Source organism: Geotrypetes seraphini, chromosome 3, assembly GCF_902459505.1.
Source record: "Geotrypetes seraphini chromosome 3, aGeoSer1.1, whole genome shotgun sequence".
Lineage (NCBI taxonomy): Eukaryota > Metazoa > Chordata > Amphibia > Gymnophiona > Dermophiidae > Geotrypetes > Geotrypetes seraphini.
Window position 1 is genome coordinate 349,412,377 of NC_047086.1, and position 18,299 is coordinate 349,430,675.

Below are 18,299 nucleotides of genomic sequence, written 5' to 3' on the forward strand. Positions count from 1 at the left end.
ATTGCCTTTGCTGAAAAGGGAAGCAAGTCGACTCCTGGATATTCAGGGGGTTCAAGGCAGTAATTGTGGAGGGGGCCCAAAGTCCACCTCCAAACTGTTCAGCCTCAGGCTATGGCATGGAAGCCCAAGACAAGTGCCCTCTTTGTAACCTCATTACACCGGCCTTGTGAGAGCTGTACGGCTCCCAGTCGCCCACCATTTCTTCTTACACCTTCGGCGCGACGATTTCTGAATGGCAAACACTGGGCCCGTTTCCACTTAGGAGACAGCACTCAGAGCCCGCCTTCCACCGGGAAACGAGAGCCAATCCGAACGCGATTTAAAGCCCTCCTTCAGCCGCGCCCTTAAAGAACGTGTTCGGAGACCGCCCCTCTTTGTTGCTTCGCCCAATCAGACGCGTCGGAACGGCCGCGGCTACCGGGTTACCGCGCCAGGACTGGGGATTGACGGAAAGCGAAGAGCAGCCCCGGGCGTGCAGAGCTGAATGCTGCGGACGGGTAAGAGGAGCGGGGAGCTAGCGCCGGAGTGTGGCTTCCAGTGCAAGTCGGGGGAATGATTGCGGGGAGCCGGGATCAGGCGCTGCGATGCGTGGGGTTGAGGGATCGGAGGGGGATTCGGGCCGGGGAGTTTCTCCATCTCTTTCTTCTCTCTCTCGTTGCAGGTGGAGGAGAGCGGCGCCGGCTGCACTGACGGCGGTCGCGGCCATGGCGGAGAAAGGATCCGCCGCCGGGCGTTGAATCCGCAGCCGGCTCCCTCCCCGTCCCCGCCGGCATGACCGGCTCGAACTCCAGCTCCAGCCTCCACCGGCGGGGGCCGAAGGCGACCAAGCCCCGCTCCCGCAGCACCCAGGACCGGCCCGCGGCGGCCAGCGTCTCCCTGCCGCCCCCGTCCGGCGGCTCGGAGGAGGAGGGGGACAGGGACGGAGCGGCGCCCTTCCACGTGAACCGGAGCGGCTTCCCGGTGGAGCCGCAGACTTGGGAAAGGATGTGGCTGCAGGCGGCTCGCATCCACCCCGAGGGCAAGATCGTGGTGGAAAAGATCCGCAACGGTGCCCAGCTGCCCGCGGTGAGTTGAAGATGCATCTCCCCCCTCCCCCACCCGTACTGCATGCGGGGTCTGTGAAGGGAAGCTGCTGGCCTGGGATTGAGGAGGGAGCGGTGTTCAGATTGGACACAGCAAGCTTTTACCCCGTGCTATGCCTGGGGGGAGTGGGGTTAGCTGTTCTTTAACCTTATACTGATGAGCTGTAACAGTCCCTTTGACACCAAAGAAGTGTGGCTTATTTCTAGGCAGTGTGATCTAAAGGCTGCATACGAGTATAAATATAAGAGGCTCGGGGGATTTGTAGGGTGTCCGGGATTTTTCGTGTAGTGTCTGCATGGGACTGCAAGGTGCTTGGCTTATAAACGTGGTGGGGTTTTTTTTTTTTAATGTATGAGAGAGTTAGATGTGCGCTTGTGTAAGAGTTTTGTTCCTATTTTGTAGAAAACCTGCTTTCATTATGTGCCTTTTTTTTTTTTTTTTTTTGCTACTAAATTACATAGCCTGTGGATATGCGTCAGTACTGACGGTAAAGGAAATCCCATTTTCTCATCCTGTGTGATTAAATGCACAATGCTTGGACAATGCTTGTAGGTGCAGCTGGTTTTGGGTAATAGTTTATCCTTAAGTTATTTTTGCACATGCTTTGCAACAAGGCAAAAAAAAAAACTGTAAAGCCCTTTCTCCCTCTAGGCATCATCAAGTTCAAGTTCAAGTTTATTTATTCTTAATGAATCGCCTATTTTAAATTACTAGGCGATGTACAATGCTACAGAAAAATACAAATAAAACATTGGTGTCAATATTTAAACTAACTTTTGTTATTATATAAAAATACATACATATGAAAAAAAAAATATTAGTTATGGGTGAAAACATACATGAGTAGTGAGGATAAATAGGGAAGAAATTACAATGTTTAGACAGGAAAGAGAGAGAAACAAAAAAGGAAAGAACACATAGGAGGGAATTCTGAGTTAATCAGTTAAAAAAAACTATTGTTAAAATAATTATGTATGGTAAGCATCTTTAAAGAAAAATGTTTTTAGTGTTTTTTTAAATACTGCTAAATCTTTTAATTCTCTAATATATTGTGGTAAGAGATTCCATGACTGAGGGGCCATAATTGAAAACATGTCGTGTCGTCTGATACCTATTACTTTCAACGAAGGAACCAAAAGAAGGTTAGAAGAGGTTGAGCGAAGAGAACGTGTAGTGTTGTAGGGAATGAGCCACCTATTGATAAATTCGGATGCCGCCCCTCTTTGTTGCTTCGCCCAATCAGACGCGTCGGAACGTCCGCGGCTACCGGGTTACCGCGCCAGGACTGGGGATTGACGGAAAGCGAAGAGCAGCCCCGGGCGTGCAGAGTTGAATGCTGCGGACGGGTAAGAGGAGCGGGGAGTTAGCGCCGGAGTGTGGCTTCCAGTGCAAGTCGGGAGAATGATTGCGGGGAGCCGGGATCAGGCATCATCTCTTGCACCTCCCAACTATTATTATTCCACTGCATGGAAAGCATTTTTTTTTATTGTAGTTAAATTTCAATTATAGCTGTTAATTTATTCTGGGTCCATTTTGGAGGAGTGAGGTAATATAAATCAGAAAGTAATTACTGTGACTCGGTTATATGTTTAGGCCAGAAAATATTAATATTGAAGGACTGATTGTACACCAGTGATCTCAAACTTAAACCCTTTGCAGGGCCACATTTTGGATTTGTAGGTACTTGGAGGGCCTCTTATAAAATAGTTAATGTCTTATTAAAGAAATGACAATTTTGCATGAGGAAAGACTCTTTATAGTTTAAAATCTTTACTTTTGGCTAAGTCTTAATAAGAATATTGTCATTTATATGATCAAGAAACTGTTTTAGTTTACTTTTGTGATTATGATAAATATACCCAGGGCCTCAAAATAGTACCTGGTGGGCCGCATGTGGCCCTCGGGCTGCGAGTTTGAGACCACTGTTGGACACAGTCTCTTAGCAAAATGAGACACTGCATGAAAATATTCTGTTGTCTTCTGTTGTGTGTTCTGCCTTTGGTAGGGTTTATCCTGCAACTCTTGTACCAAACAGCCCTTAATTTATTTCTAAGGACCAGATCTGGTCCCTGGTGGATCTTCAAGTGACTCTTTTTCTCCTGAAAACATTCCTTTGTGTCTCCCAAACATCATTGTGAATGAGGGGGCAGTAGGCTCTTTGAGACCCTGATGTTCTAAACCAGTGTGCTGTGATAGATTCCAGGTGTGCCGTGAGACACCCGCGGAGGAGAGGCGCTAGCTGACTGCTTACGTCCTATAGGCAGTCAGCCGGGGCCGTTGCCTCTCCTGCTATCCGCACCTCTCCCGCTCTTGAGCCCCACCACCGGCGGCAAAAGAAGTCTCAGAGCTGCGGCTGGAGCACATCTGTGCATACACGGACATTTCCGTGATGATGCAACACGTGCTCGTGATATCATGACTTCGACGTCTGCGCGCTTCTGGATGCCCTCCAGTTGAGGGCCCGCGTGTAGTGTGCCACGCACGGCTTTTTTTTTTTTAAATTCTTTATTCATTTTCAAAATTACATTAAGTGTTAAATATATTCATTCACATTAACAATAAATACATCACTTACAAACAATCATTGATACATTTCATAAATTCTTATCCCTTCCCCTTTTCCATCCCTCCCACCCATATATTCCATTATCATATAAAACATATAATAATAAGATTCCCCCCTCCCTACACCTTAAGTTGATAAATATAAGGGAAACAATTTCAAATTAATCTTTACAATACTTTGTTAATGATTTCCACACATCCTGAAACTTCTTAAAATATCCCCGTTGTAATGCAATAAACCTTTCCATTTTATAGATATGGCATAAAGAATTCCACCAGAAGTTGTAATTTAATCTCCTCCAATCCTTCCAATTATATGTAATTTGCTGAATGGCAACACCAGTCATTATAAGTTGTAATTTATTATTATTCGCAGAAATCTGACTTTTTGCTCTCATTTACATACCAAATATCACAGTATCATAGGATAATGCCGCTGGGTTATCTAATAAATTATTAATTTGGTCCCAAATTGATTTCCAAAAATTCATAATACATGGGCACGCACGGCTTTAAAAAGTTTGCAACGCTCTGTCCTAAACTTTACCATTAAAATCCTGTGGATCATTGTAGTGCCAGTATATTTTCTGATTTCAATCTCTGGGCATCGCCTGGAGTACTCATTTTAATATTGATGACCTTATCAGAAAATAATATTAAATATTGAACTAAGGCCAGTTACTGGGCAGACTTGCGCGGTCTGCGTCTGTATATGGCCGTTTGGGGGAGGATGGGATGGAGAGGGCTTCAATGGCTGGGAGGGTATAGATGGGCTAGAGTAAGTTTTGACGGAGATTTCGGCAGTTGGAGCCCAAGCACAGTACCGGGTAAAGCTTTGGATTCTTGCCCAGAAATAGCTAAGAAGAAAAAATTTAAAAAATTTAAATTGAATCAGGTTGGGCAGACTGGATGGACCATTCGGGTCTTTATCTGCCGTCATCTACTATGTTTGTACTACATTTAGATAGTATTCGGAGGATACTATGAAGCACGGAAAAGACTACACGCAACCATTATGTGCATTGATGTTAAACCAGTTAGAACTGCTTTAGCGTGGATCATCAAAGGCACGTTAAGTTTAGAACATTAGAACCTGAATCCTTGCTGATCAGTAGATGTTTCTTCTACGGTTGCCCCCTCCCTGACAGCCCTAGGCCAGTACTGCATCCCAATGTATATTAGCAAGCCTTGGATTTTTAGCAGAGGCTTGAGTTGCCAGTAGTAGAAATGCTAGCTGTTGAACAGTTGAAAGATAACTTCTGTTGTCCTAATTTTGATCTATGAACCTGTCAAAATTTAGTATATTTAGAATGTAGAAAATGTAACAGATGTTCGTGCCTCAGAAGCAAACACCATTGCACTGCCAGATTTTCTCCTTGAAAACTTGAAGCTCTGATCTGAATGGTGTTCCTCCCCTTCACTTTCATCTTGCTGGCCCAGACAGTTGGGGGAAGTTAGGCTTATGTTTGGATCAGCTTCCTGCTTCTTATCCCTAGAGCAGCTGTAAGCATGAGAAGAAGGGCAGACAGCTGCATCTGGAGTGCATCTAGCTTAGGTGAAAGTTATCTATGTACGTGTGTACGCTTCTCACTGCTATCCCCAGCCAGCCTTAGAAATAACGTTCATGGCTTAGTTCTTGAATAATTTGCTATATCATAACATCATTCTTAGTTAAGTCTATTTACAAGGAGCCTTAAATGCAAGCTGCACATCTTGCTCTTGACTCCTCTGCTAAACTGAGTCCTTAGTGTGAATGTATGATGTGTTGTATGGAGGAGAAATTGATATTGTGAACAGATTATATGTAAGTAATTTGTGTGTAATTTGATTTTGAATGCATTTTATTGTGATCTGCTTTGAACAGATTGTGTATCAGTATAAGCGGCAGAGAAATTTTTGATAAAGATCTCTTTTCAAAGACCCAACTATTTTCTGTTGCTTTTCCTCTGGCTGAGATGCCTTATGGGCTCCTTGTTGCTTGGTATTTGAGAGAGATTTTTTTTTTTTTTTTAAATTTATTTTGCTTTTTAAAATTTAAATTAAGGGACTTGATTCTATAAACGGTGCCTAAATCATAGAAACATGATGGCAGATAAAGGCCAAATGGCCCATCCAGTCTGCCCATCCGCAGTAAAGCACAGTTACTTACTGTAACAGGTGTTATCCAGGGACAGCAGGCAGATATTCTTGACTGATGGGTGACGGCACCGACGGAGCCCCGGTACGGACAATTTTAGAGTGATTGCACTCTAAGAACTTTGAAAGTTCTAGTAGGCCGCACTGCGCACGCGCGAGTGCCTTCCCGCCCGACAGAGGCGCGCGGTCCCCAGTTAGGATAAGCCAGCTAAGAAGCCAACCCGGGGAGGTGGGAGGGACGCAAGAATATATGCCTGCTGTCCCTGGATAACACCTGTTACGGTAAGTAACTGTGCTTTATCCCAGGACAAGCAGGCAGCATATTCTTGACTGATGGGTGACCTCCAAGCTAACAAAAAGAGGGATGGAGGGAAGGTTGGCCATTAGGAAAATAAATTTTGTAAAACAGATTGGCCGAAGTGTCCATCCCGTCTGGAGAATGCATCCAGACAATAATGTGATGTAAAAGTGTGAACTGAGGACTAAGTAGCAGCCTTGCAGATTTCCTCAATGGAAGTAGATCGGAGGAAAGCTACAGACGCTGCCATAGCTCTAACTTTGTGGCCCGTGACAGAACCTTCCAGTGTCAGGCCCGACTGAGCATAACAGAAAGAAACGCAAGCAGCAAGCCAATTGGAGAGAGTGCGTTTAGATACAGGATGACCCAACTTGTTAGGATCAAAGGACAAAAATAGTTGAGGAGATGATCTGTGGGGCTTAGTACGTTCAAGATAGTAAGCCAGAGCACGTTTACAGTCCAAGGTATGCAAAGCCTGTTCACCTGGATGAGAATGAGGCTTTGGAAAAAATACAGGCAGGACTATGGACTGGTTAAGATGAAAGTCAGACACAACCTTAGGAAGAAATTTGGGGTGTGTACGGAGAACCACCTTATCATGGTGAAAAACAGTGAAAGGTGGATCGGCCACTAGTGCATGCAGTTCACTCACCCTCCTGGCAGAAGTGAGAGCTATAAGGAAGACCACTTTCCAGATAAGAAATTTGAAATGCGCTGTGGCCAAAGGTTCAAAAGGAGGCTTCATTAAAGCGGAAAGAACCACATTGAGATCCCAGACCACAGGAGGAGGCTTGAGAGGTGGTTTCACATTGAAAAGGCCCCTCATGAACCGAGAAACCAAAGGATGAGCCGAGAGGGGTTTTCCATGAATTGGCTCATGAAAGGTAGCAATGGCACTAAGGTGAACTCTGATAGAAGTAGATTTAAGACCAGAGTCAGACAAGGAAAGAAGATAGTCCAACACCAGTCCCACTGCTAGAGACATGGGATCATGGTGATGTAAGAGGCACCAGGAAGAAAACCGAGACCACTTCTGTTGATAACATTGGAGCGTGGCTGGTTTCCTGGAAGCATCAATGATAGAGCGGACAGGCTGAGAAAGAAGTGAGTGAGCCGAAGTCAGCCCGAGAGATACCAAGCTGTCAGGTGCAGAGACTGTAGGTTGGGATGCAGTAGGGTCTGCTGATGCTGAGAAAGCAGAGAAGGAAACAGTGGAAGAGGTATGGGTTCCCTGGAACTGAGTTGAAGTAGAAGGGAGAACCAATGTTGCCTGGGCCACCGTGGAGCGATGAGAATCATGGTGGCTTGTTCCCTCTTGAGCTTGAACAGTGTTCACAGCATGAGCGGTAGAGGGGGAAAAGCATATAGGAAGAGACTGGTCCAATCCAGGAGAAATGCATCGGGCGCCAGACGGTGAGGAGAGTAGAGTCTGGAGCAAAACAGGGGCAGCTGATGGTTGTGGGGAGCTGCAAAAAGGTCCACATGAGGAGTGCCCCATTGAGCGAAAATGGACTGAAGAGTCGAGGGATCGAGAGTCCATTCGTGAGGTTGGAGAATTCTGCTGAGATTGTCCGCTAAGGAATTCTGTTCCCCTTGAATGTAGACAGCCTTCAGGAATAAGTGACGAGCTGTCGCCCAAGACCAAATCCGTTGTGCTTCCTGACACAACAGGCGAGAGCCTGTTCCTCCCTGTTTGTTGATGTAGTACATTGCAACTTGATTGTCTGTGCAAATGAGTAGTACTTGAGGAAAGAGAAGATGTTGAAACGCCTTGAGGGCATAGAACATCGCTCGGAGTTCCAGGAAATTGATGTGGTGTTTCTTTTCCTGGGCAGTCCAAAATCCCTGAGTTTGGAATTCGTTCAAGTGAGCTCCCCAGGCGTAGGGGGAGGAATCTGTGGTGATGACTAGTTGATGAGGAGGTAGATGGAACAGCAGACCTCTGGATAGATTTGAAGATGTCAACCACCAAAGAAGCGACTGTCGAAGAGACGAGGTCACAGATATGTGTTGTGAACAAGGATCCGTCGCTTGGGACCTTTGGTTCGCTAAGGTCCATTGAGGAGTACGCAGGTGGAGACGTGCGAAGGGTGTGACATGTACTGTCGAAGCCATGTGCCCCAATAGCACCATCATGTGATTCGCAGAAATGGTAATCTGTTGAAACACCTGCTGACAGAGATGGAGGATGGCATGAAGGCGGTTGGATGGAAGAAACGCCCTCATCAGAACAGTGTCCAGAACGGCTCCAATAAATTGAAGTCGCTGGGTCGGAATGAGGTGAGACTTGGGTAGATTGATTTTGAACCCTAATAGTCGAAGGAAGTGAATGGTCTGATTGGTGAATGAGCTTTGATCAACCAGTCATCCAGATAAGGGAAGACTTGAAAGTTGTGAGAGCGGAGATAGGCCGCTACCACAATCAGACATTTGGTGAATACCCTGGGAGAGGAGGCCAGGCCGAAGGGTAGCACTTTGTATTGATAATGATGTTGATTGATGAGAAAGCGCAGATATTGCCTGGATGTCAGATGGATAGGAATATGTGTGTAAGCCTCTTTGAGATCGAGGGAGCATAGCCAGTCGCTCTGAGCGAGAAGAGGGTAGAGGGTGGCAAGAGAGAGCATTTTGAACTTCTCCTTGACCAAACATTTGTTGAGATCTCTGAGATCTAAGATGGGTCTGAGGTCTCCGGTCTTTTTGGGAACTAGAAAGTACCGGGAGTAAAAACCCTGACCTCGCTGATCTTGAGGAACTTCTTCGATGACATTGAGAAGAAGGAGGGATTGAACCTCTTGAGCGAGAAGGAGGGACTGAGACTTGTTGGAAGCAGACTCTTTTGGCAGGCCTAACGGCGGGGGAGTCTGAAAAATGAGGGAGTAGCCATGGGCTATGATCGAGAGCACCCACTGGTCGGTGGTGATTACCTCCCATCGAGAGTGAAAAATGGTTAATCGACCTCCTATGGGCTGTGGAAGAGGACAGGAGGGAGGGAGACTGGCAATGCCCAGGAGAAGGGAGTCAAAAGGGCTAAGTCGGCTTAGTCTGAGTGACAGGCTTTATGGTAGGCGGCTGTTGCTGACATGCTTGTTGGTGCTGTTGCTGCTGCCTCCGAGGTTGTGGAGGTTGAGGCTGAACTGGCCGAGCAGAAAACCGCCTCTGATATAATGGCTGCTGTCTAAATGGACGAGGAGGAGGAGGCTTCTTTTTATTTTTCAGCAAAGTATCCCACCTCATCTCATGGGCAGAGAGCTTTTGAGTGGTGGTATCCATAGATTCTCCAAAGAGCTCATCACCCAGGCAGGGAGCATTGGCAAGGCGGTCCTGGTGGTTCACATCAAGGTCGGAGACTCGGAGCCATGCCAATCGTCTCATCGCTACAGACATAGCCGTGGCTCGGGATGTGAGTTCAAAAGTATCATAGATGGCCCGGACCATGAACTTCCTGAGTTGTAGGAGACTGGAAGTGCATTGTTGGAATGCAGGAAGCTTACGGTCAGGAAGATACTTTTGAAAAGAAGAGACTTGCTGAATCAAATGTTTCAGGTAAAAAGAGAAGTGAAACGCATAATTACCTGAACGGTTGGCCAGCATTGCATTTTGGTAAAGTCTTTTACCAAATTTATCCATGGCCTTGCCCTCTTTGCCAGGAGGGACAGAGGCATATACACTAGAGCCTGCCGATTTTTTGAGGGTGGACTCCACCAGCAGAGATTCATGGGGCAGTTGGGGTTTGTCAAACCCTGGAATAGGAATCACCTTGTAAAGCGATTCTAGCTTCCTAGGGGCTCCTGGAACGGTGAGAGGAGTTTCTAAATTTTTGTAAAAAGTTTCCCTCAAGATGTCATGGAGGGGTAACTTTAAAAATTCTTTCAGAGGCTGGTCAAAATCCAAAGCATCAAGAAATGCTTTGGATTTTTTAGAGTCAGACTCTAGATGGATGGAAAGGGTGTCCGACATCTCCTTAAGAAACTTGGTGAAGGACGAGTGCTCTGGCTTACCAGCAGGATCCTGCACCGATGTAACATCCTCCTCCGAGGAATAATCTGCCTCGGTACCGAGGGGGTCATCAGAATCATCCCACAAATCAGGGTCCCGTACCGATGACAGACGGCCCTGAGAAAGTGGGGTAGAAGGTTCGGTATGCTTGATTTTGCGTACCGATTTACCAGACCTCATGGACACCGTACCAGGTGACTGTACAGCAGTACGGGTGTCAGAGAACGGCACCGGCTCCGAAGTCGAGTAAGCAGTGCATCGAAGAGACTTCGGTTCCGCCGAGAGAACAGGCATAGAAACAGATTTTTGCGGTGCCGACAACGTCGATGCCGACAAAACAGGCTGTTCAACGATCGGCACCGAATGCTCAGTAGGTACCGACACTGGAAGGCTCGGAGTCAGCAGAGCCGGGAGCAAGTGTTGTAACTGCTCCTTAAGCTGGACCTGAAGGATGGATGCTATTCTCTCATCCAGAGACGGTCCCGATGGCACCGGTACTGCTTTTTTCTTGCTCGGTACCTGCGGTGCAGCTCGACGCTCAGGCGAAGTCGATGCCGATGAAGAGGCAGTGACTTCAATAGGAGCGGAGCGTTTGCGAGGCCGGTGCGCAGTCTGCAGGACTTGGCTCACTGCTTGTTCGACTGGCGGGCTAAGGACAGTAGGGGATGGCTTCTTTGCCGGCTTACCTACAGGGTGCGACACCGAGGATGGATCTTGCGGTGTCGAAGTCACCGGTGCCGATTTGGAGAAAGATGATGGTGTCGATGCCGGGGGAACTTCCATGGCGGCACCGAAAAGAATTCGCTGTTGAATTTGGCGATTCTTTAGAGTTCTCTTTTGGAGAGAACTGCAGCGGGTGCACGTTTCTGCCCTATGGTCCGGACCCAGACACTGAAGGCACCACTTGTGCGGGTCGGAAAGGGAAATAGGACGTGCACACCGCTGACACTTCTTAAAACCCGGTGAAGGGGGCATGAAGGGAAAAACGGCCGTAGCAAAATCGAAGCCCGAGGCTTCGATGGTGCCAACAGGCCCCGCCGGGGCTGACCGGAAAAAAGTCGAAAAAAATTGACTTTTTTTTGTTTTTTAAATAAAAGAAAAACGATAAGGTGAATAAATCACGACAAGAAAATAACGCGCGAGCGGGAAGGCGAGAAAAATTTGAAAAAATTTTCCAACAGCAGTTGGAACACGCGTCTTCTTAGCTCCGCGGAAACTAAGAAACTGGGGACCGCGCGCCTTTGTCGGGCGGGAAGGCACTCGCGCGTGCGCGGTGCGGCCTACTAGAACTTTCAAAGTTCTTAGAGTGCAATCACTCTAAAATTGTCCGTACCGGGGCTCCGTCGGTGCCGTCACCCATCAGTCAAGAATATGCTGCCTGCTTGTCCTGGGATAACCATAATCTCTTCCTCTCTCTAAAAGATCCCAAGTGACTATCCCAGGCTTTCTTGAATTCAGACACAGCCTCTGTCTCCACCACCTCTTCCGGGAGACTGTTACATGCATCTACTATCCTTTCTGTAAAAAAGTATTTCCTTAGATTACTCCTGAGCCTATCACCTCTTAACTTCATCCTATGCCCTCTCATTCCAGAGCTTCCTTTCAAATGAAAGAGACTCGACTCATGCACATTTACATTACGTAGGTATTTAAACGTCCCTCAAGAACACTATTGTAGTGACAATTAAACCAAAAACTCTTAATGTTAAATCTTAATGTTAGATCTTAGTGTGGTAACCCACTGCTGGTGAGTGCCATTTTTGAATTTTTGATTTAAACATCTCTATCATATCTCCCCTCTCCTGCCTTTCCTCCAAAATATACAGATTGAGATCTTTAAGTCTGTCCCATACTCCTTATGATGAAGACCATGCACATTTTAGTAGCCTTCCTCTGGACCGACTCCATCCTTTTTATATTTTTTTGAAGGTGCGGCCTCCAGAATTGTACACAATATTCTAAATGAGGTCTCACCAGAGTCTTATTCAGAGGCATCAATACCTCCTTTTTTCTACTGGCCATACCTCTCCCTATGCAACCTAGCATCCTTCTAGCTTTCGCCATCACCTTTTCAACCTGTTTGGCCACCTTAAGATTATCCACCTATTACAATGCGCTGTCACGCAAATCTCAAATGCACTCTTACAAGATAATTTTTAGAGATTAACCGGGGTCTCAAGTGCTCACAGCCAGAGTTTTGAGATAATTTTCAAAGTCAATGGCTAATACCGTGAGCTATCATTGATCCCGTATATATTCTCTATATCTGTATTACGTGCATTTTACTAAACAACTTTAAATACCTTTCTTACTTTTTCTTTTCTCCTATTTAGCTATTTCTATTGAGTTGTTTAAATTTTTTCTCATAAATTAATTATAAAATATGTGAATTTTATGCTTTGCTATTCCATATAGTGCACTTAGCTTTTTTTCTCTTTCAGCTTTTTTTCTCTCTTCTTTTTTTCTTTTCTTTTTCTTTTTTCTTTTGATGTATAATTCACTTCGATATTTTGTTCTCACTTGCTTCACTTCATTTCAATATTTTATTTCACTTCCTTTTACTTCATTCACTTCTCATTTCTCTACGGAAGATCTCCGTTTCGCGCCCAAACTTTACCACGGGGCTTCATCAGGAAAGCGACAACTTTCACTACAGAAAAAGCAAACTCTATTAATATTCTCCTTAAAAATAGGGTTAACTACTAACCCACTCCTCATTACTCTTTGCGCTAAACCAGGTGATATGGCGCTAGCTATTGGGAACAAATTCTACTCTGCTAAAACCTTATAAGTTTATCGTTTTATAAGTTATATATTCTTAAACTAAATGATATATTATATATTACGTTATATATTATACTGCAAGACAGACTGTCCCATAAAAGCAATACTCTACACTTCCATACAGCATAAATACCCACTATGTCACTTTCGGAGCATATTATCACATTCACACCTACCTCGCTTTTATTCGTAGCACGAAGTTCTTACAAATAAGAGCCTCAAAGCAGCTCAGAGAAAGAGACTCACTTCTTGTCTGCGTGTCCAGCTACTAAGGACCGGAGAATAATCCGGGCTCAAAAAACTTTCTTATTTATTTAAAGCCTAACATAGGGTAACATAGGATAGGGGTAAAAAGTTGTTACAGACAGAACAAAGGTGGATTGAACGCTTGGGCAGTTTACAATCCCAAGGATTAAATATAGCCATTAACTGGCAAACCTTTTTTTAAGAAGAAAAATAGAAGATGGTAGAATGGTAGAAAGTTTGTAAGTTTATGAGGATAAAAAAAGTAAAAAAAGAAAAAAAGGGAAGAAGAAAAAGAAAGGAAAAAAGGGGGAGTGTCTGTTACGGCTAGCAGTGGAAGATGAGTGGAGTCAATGCAGGTTTGTGGACGGTAGAGGATGCAAGTTTAAATGGGCGGAGACAGAGTAGGGCCGTGGTTGTACTGGCTCCACCGGATATGTCGTCAGACGCCAATGTTAGGCTTTAAATAAATAAGAAAGTTTTTTGAGCCCGGATTATTCTCCGGTCCTTAGTAGCTGGACACGCAGACAAGAAGTGAGTCTCTCTCTCTGAGCTGCTTTGAGGCTCTTATTTGTAAGAACTTCGTGCTACGAATAAAAGCGAGGTAGGTGTGAATGTGATAATATGCTCCGAAAGTGACATAGTGGGTATTTATGCTGTATGGAAGTGTAGAGTATTGCTTTTATGGGACAGTCTGTCTTGCAGTATAACATATAACGTAATATATAATATATCATTTAGTTTAAGAATATATAACTTATAAAACGATAAACTTATAAGGTTTTAGCAGAGTAGAATTTGTTCCCAATAGCTAGCGCCATATCACCTGGTTTAGCGCAAAGAGTAATGAGGAGTGGGTTAGTAGTTAACCCTATTTTTAAGGAGAATATTAATAGAGTTTGCTTTTTCTGTAGTGAAAGTTGTCGCTTTCCTGATGAAGCCCCGTGGTAAAGTTTGGGCGCGAAACGGAGATCTTCCGTAGAGAAATGAGAAGTGAATGAAGTAAAAGGAAGTGAAATAAAATATTGAAATGAAGTGAAGCAAGTGAGAACAAAATATCGAAGTGAATTATACATCAAAAGAAAAAAGAAAAAGAAAAGAAAAAAAGAAGAGAGAAAAAAAGCTGAAAGAGAAAAAAAGCTAAGTGCACTATATGGAATAGCAAAGCATAAAATTCACATATTTTATAATTAATTTAAGAGAAAAAATTTAAACAACTCAATAGAAATAGCTAAATAGGAGAAAAGAAAAAGTAAGAAAGGTATTTAAAGTTGTTTAGTAAAATGCACGTAATACAGATATAGAGAATATATACGGGATCAATGATAGCTCACGGTATTAGCCATTGACTTTGAAAATTATCTCAAAACTCTGGCTGTGAGCACTTGAGACCCCGGTTAATCTCTAAAAATTATCTTGTAAGAGTGCATTTGAGATTTGCGTGACAGCGCATTGTAATAGGTGGATAGTGTGATTCACAATATTAAATTGAGTGGCACCTTAAGATTATCACATACAAACACAGCCAAGTTCCGCTCTTCCATCGTGCACATAAGTTCTTCACCCCCTAAACTGTACCGTTCCCTCTGGTTTTTGCAGCCCAAATGCATGACCTTGCATTTCTTAGCATTAAATTTTAGCTGCCAAATTTCAGACCATTCTTCAAGCTTCGCCAGGTCTTTCTTCATATTATTCACACAATCCTGGGTGTCTATTCTATTATAGATTTTGGTATCATCTGCAAAGAGGCATATCTTACCCGACAACCCTTCAGCAATTTCATTTATAAAAATGTTAAAAAGAACAGGCCCAAGAACAGAACCTTGAGGCACACCACTGGTAACATCCTTTTCCTCACAGCGATCTCCATTGATTACTAAACTCTGTCACCTTCCACTCAACCAGTTCCTGACCCAGCCCGTCACTTTTGGACTCATCCCGAGGGCACTCAGTTTATTTATCAGACATTTGTGTGGAACACTGTCAAAGGCTTTGCTAAAATCTAAATACACCACATCTAGCGCATATCCTCTATCCAATTCTCTGGTCACCGAGTCAAAGGAAAACGGCACCTACTGTATGTCATTCAAAGTTGGACATTGTTTTATAGAATTATACCTAGTGGCACCTAACTCGACTTAGGCACCAGTAGGCATCAAAAATTTAAGTGCCAGTATGTTAGGCCAGGGATTTCTTGGCCTAAAATGCTGACACCTAAGGTAGATGCCTATAGATGCCTAACTGAATCCATGAAGATGACGATATCCAAGATGAAGGTTTTTATTGAAATACAGTCAATTAATCCACATAACGAGATATCAAGGACTCAATGGGGACTATGGACCCAACACTGTCCGTGTTTAGAAACCCTGTCTTCCTCAGGGATCCCTGAAAGTCCTTAGTCCCATTTTTTTGAGTCCTTGACATCTCGTCATGTGGATTCATTGACTGTATTTTCAATAAAGACCTGCATTTTGGACATCATTGTCTCCACAGTGTTTTTGTTCCTGTCTTGGTTGATCTTTGGGTCTATGGAGAATTAAGGGTCAATTTTTGTTTAACTGAATCCATGCCCAAACTGCACCCCTAACCATGCCTACTTTTCAGGTAGGTGCCTCAGTGTAGATGCTTCCACTGCACCTACTAAGTTAGGCATCGATCAGAAAATAAAATTGGTTAAAATTGGTTTTTAATTGGATTTTAATGATTCTATTCAATTAACACCACCAATTGAACCTATTAAAAAATTAAGTTAGGCACCTATATCGACTAGGTATGCTGATCTAGGTGCCTAATGGTATGTGCTTTTTATAGAATCAGAGCCAATATGCTCAAAGAACATATTTTCTCAAGAAATTGAGAAAATATGCAAAGAAAAATAAGTCTCATCAATGAGTAAGAAATATAAACATATGGGGTAAATTCTCAAAAGGTTGCCAAAATGTAGGCACCAAGATGAAGCACACTAAGCACAAATTCTGTAATGGACAACTGCCGTTCTAGAAGACTAAGGTAAGTCGGCTAACAGTAGGCGCAAGCACTTACACCAGCTCAATGCCTCGAGTAACAGTGCAAATTTAAGTTTTTTTCCTGTAAATTTGATTGTGCTTGATCAGAAAATATATATGTTTAAAAATATTTTAAACGAAGAAGACGGATCACTTTTAAGCTAATCCAACCCACAATGAAATAATGTCATAAAAAGGGGGTTTCTTTGGATCACAAAAAATGATCATTTAAAAAATGTTTTAATTACATACAAGTGTACCAGCTTATGCATACGAACATCCTTTAAATATCACAGCTCTTGAGTTCATAAATAATCTTGTAGCTTAAATAAATAAATATGTGTAAAGTGCTCAGACCCTACAACCAAAATTATTCAGTGAAATCACCAAACTATGGTTGCCAGTGGGACCATCATTGCCTATACAGTCCCTTTGCCTCCCAATGATGCCATATTAATATCAAATGCCTCTAAGTAAAATTGACTTATCTGTAATCGAAATCTGGAGGCCTCTTGTTAGATGTAACGACAGCCATAGATGAAAACCATGAAAGTGTTGGTGCTCTTAAAATGCTTATGCAGTGAAACAGCTGAATGCCATAATGAGATACCGAGCCCCCCGACTCGAGTTTCGCACTCTTCCTCAGGAGGGGTCACTAACAAATGAAATAAAATGCAAATTCAATATTCTAAATGCAACAAAACAAACCCTGAATGTTAAACAAACTTTCACTGAAACCATATTCACTAAATATCCAAAACTTCTTATAAATCCCACTAATATAACACTGACATAGAGAGAAGGTATGTTAGAGAGGGTGGATAGGGACAGATTCTTCAGACTGAAGGGGACAACAAGTACGAGGGGGCATTCGGAGAAACTGAAGGGAGATAGGTTCAAAACAAATGCAAGAAAGTTTTTTTTCACCCAAAGGGTCGTGGACACTTGGAATGCGCTACCGGAGGAAGTGATCAGGAAGAGTACGGTACAGGGATTCAAACAGGGATTGGACGGATTCCTGAGGGATAAAGGGATCGTGGGATACTGAGGGAGGAGCTGGGATGTAACACAAGTATAGAAAGCTAACCAGGTAATAAGTATAGAAACCCAACAGGTCGTGCATGTGCAAGACCGGAGGGTTAGGACTACGATGGGAAGATAGGACTTCAATGAGAAACCAAGGTGGCAAGGGAGCCCCTTCTGGTGATGCAGACAGGTCGTGACCTGTTTGGGCCGCCGCGGGAGCGGACTGCTGGGCAGGATGGACCTATGGTCTGACCCGGCGGAGGCACTGCTTATGTTCTTATGTTCTTAGTGTTATATTAGTGGGATTGATAAGAAGTTATGGATATTTAGTGAATATGGTTTCAATGAAAGTTTATTTAACATTCAGGGTTTGTTTTGTGACATTTAGAATATTGAATTTGCATTTTGTTTCATTTATTAGTGACCCCTTCTGAGGAAGAGTGCGAAACTCAAGTCGGGGAGGCTCGGTGTCTCATTATGGCATTCAGCTGTTTCACTGCATAGGCATAAGCTACTGCTGGAGACAGAATACTTTGAAGCAGAACCTATCAGGATAAATATCCTCCATTCTGCTCCTCTGCTTCTGTCTTTGCTCTGTGTCCAGGAAAGTGGGGATCCTTCTCAGCACAGGCCAGAACCACCACACATGCAATAAACTCTTTATCTGCATGACAGCAGCCTAGGGCAGGTCTGGAGAGGAAGGGGCGACTTAAGGCAGCCCTGAAGCTGACCTCATTCTCTTTCCTCCCCACCTTCTCCCCTGAGTTACAGTAGGTTCCTCTGTCTCTTCCTTCTTAGCCACCCACAGGAATTTTCTATTCTCCCTGCCTTTGTTGGCCTCAGGATTTTTTTCCATTGCTTCATCTTTTCCCTATTAAGATTTGCTAAGTTTAGATTTTGTTCAGTCTCAGGTAGGAAATTGAGACTTCCAGAGAAGTTCTCTGCACACTGGAAGCTTGGACTGAGCCTCTGCAGGAATGTTTGATAAGATAGATTTCTACATTAATCTTGGTGACCCTGGAGCTAGTCAGGTTTTCAGAATTTGTACAATGAATGTACATGAGAGAGATTTTAGACTATTTTGCTATTATATGTCATGCATGGTCATTGTGAAAAATAGAAACATTTATTTATTTATATGCTGCTCATCAATGGTT

The 18,299-nt window shown here is 43.9% G+C and overlaps 1 protein-coding gene across 1 annotated transcript in view; it reads left to right on the forward strand.

Annotated features, from left to right (window-relative positions):
• The first annotated feature begins 343 nt into the window (after positions 1 to 343).
• The window catches only part of VASH2 (vasohibin 2), a 70,155-nt gene continuing 52,199 nt past the window's right edge, over positions 344 to 18,299 (forward strand). Inside the window, exons 1-2 of the mRNA XM_033938925.1 lie at positions 344 to 497; positions 662 to 1,065. Of these exons, the coding sequence (XP_033794816.1) occupies positions 772 to 1,065 (294 nt within the window). The 5' untranslated portion in view covers positions 344 to 497; positions 662 to 771. The remainder of the gene's footprint in view (positions 498 to 661; positions 1,066 to 18,299) is intronic.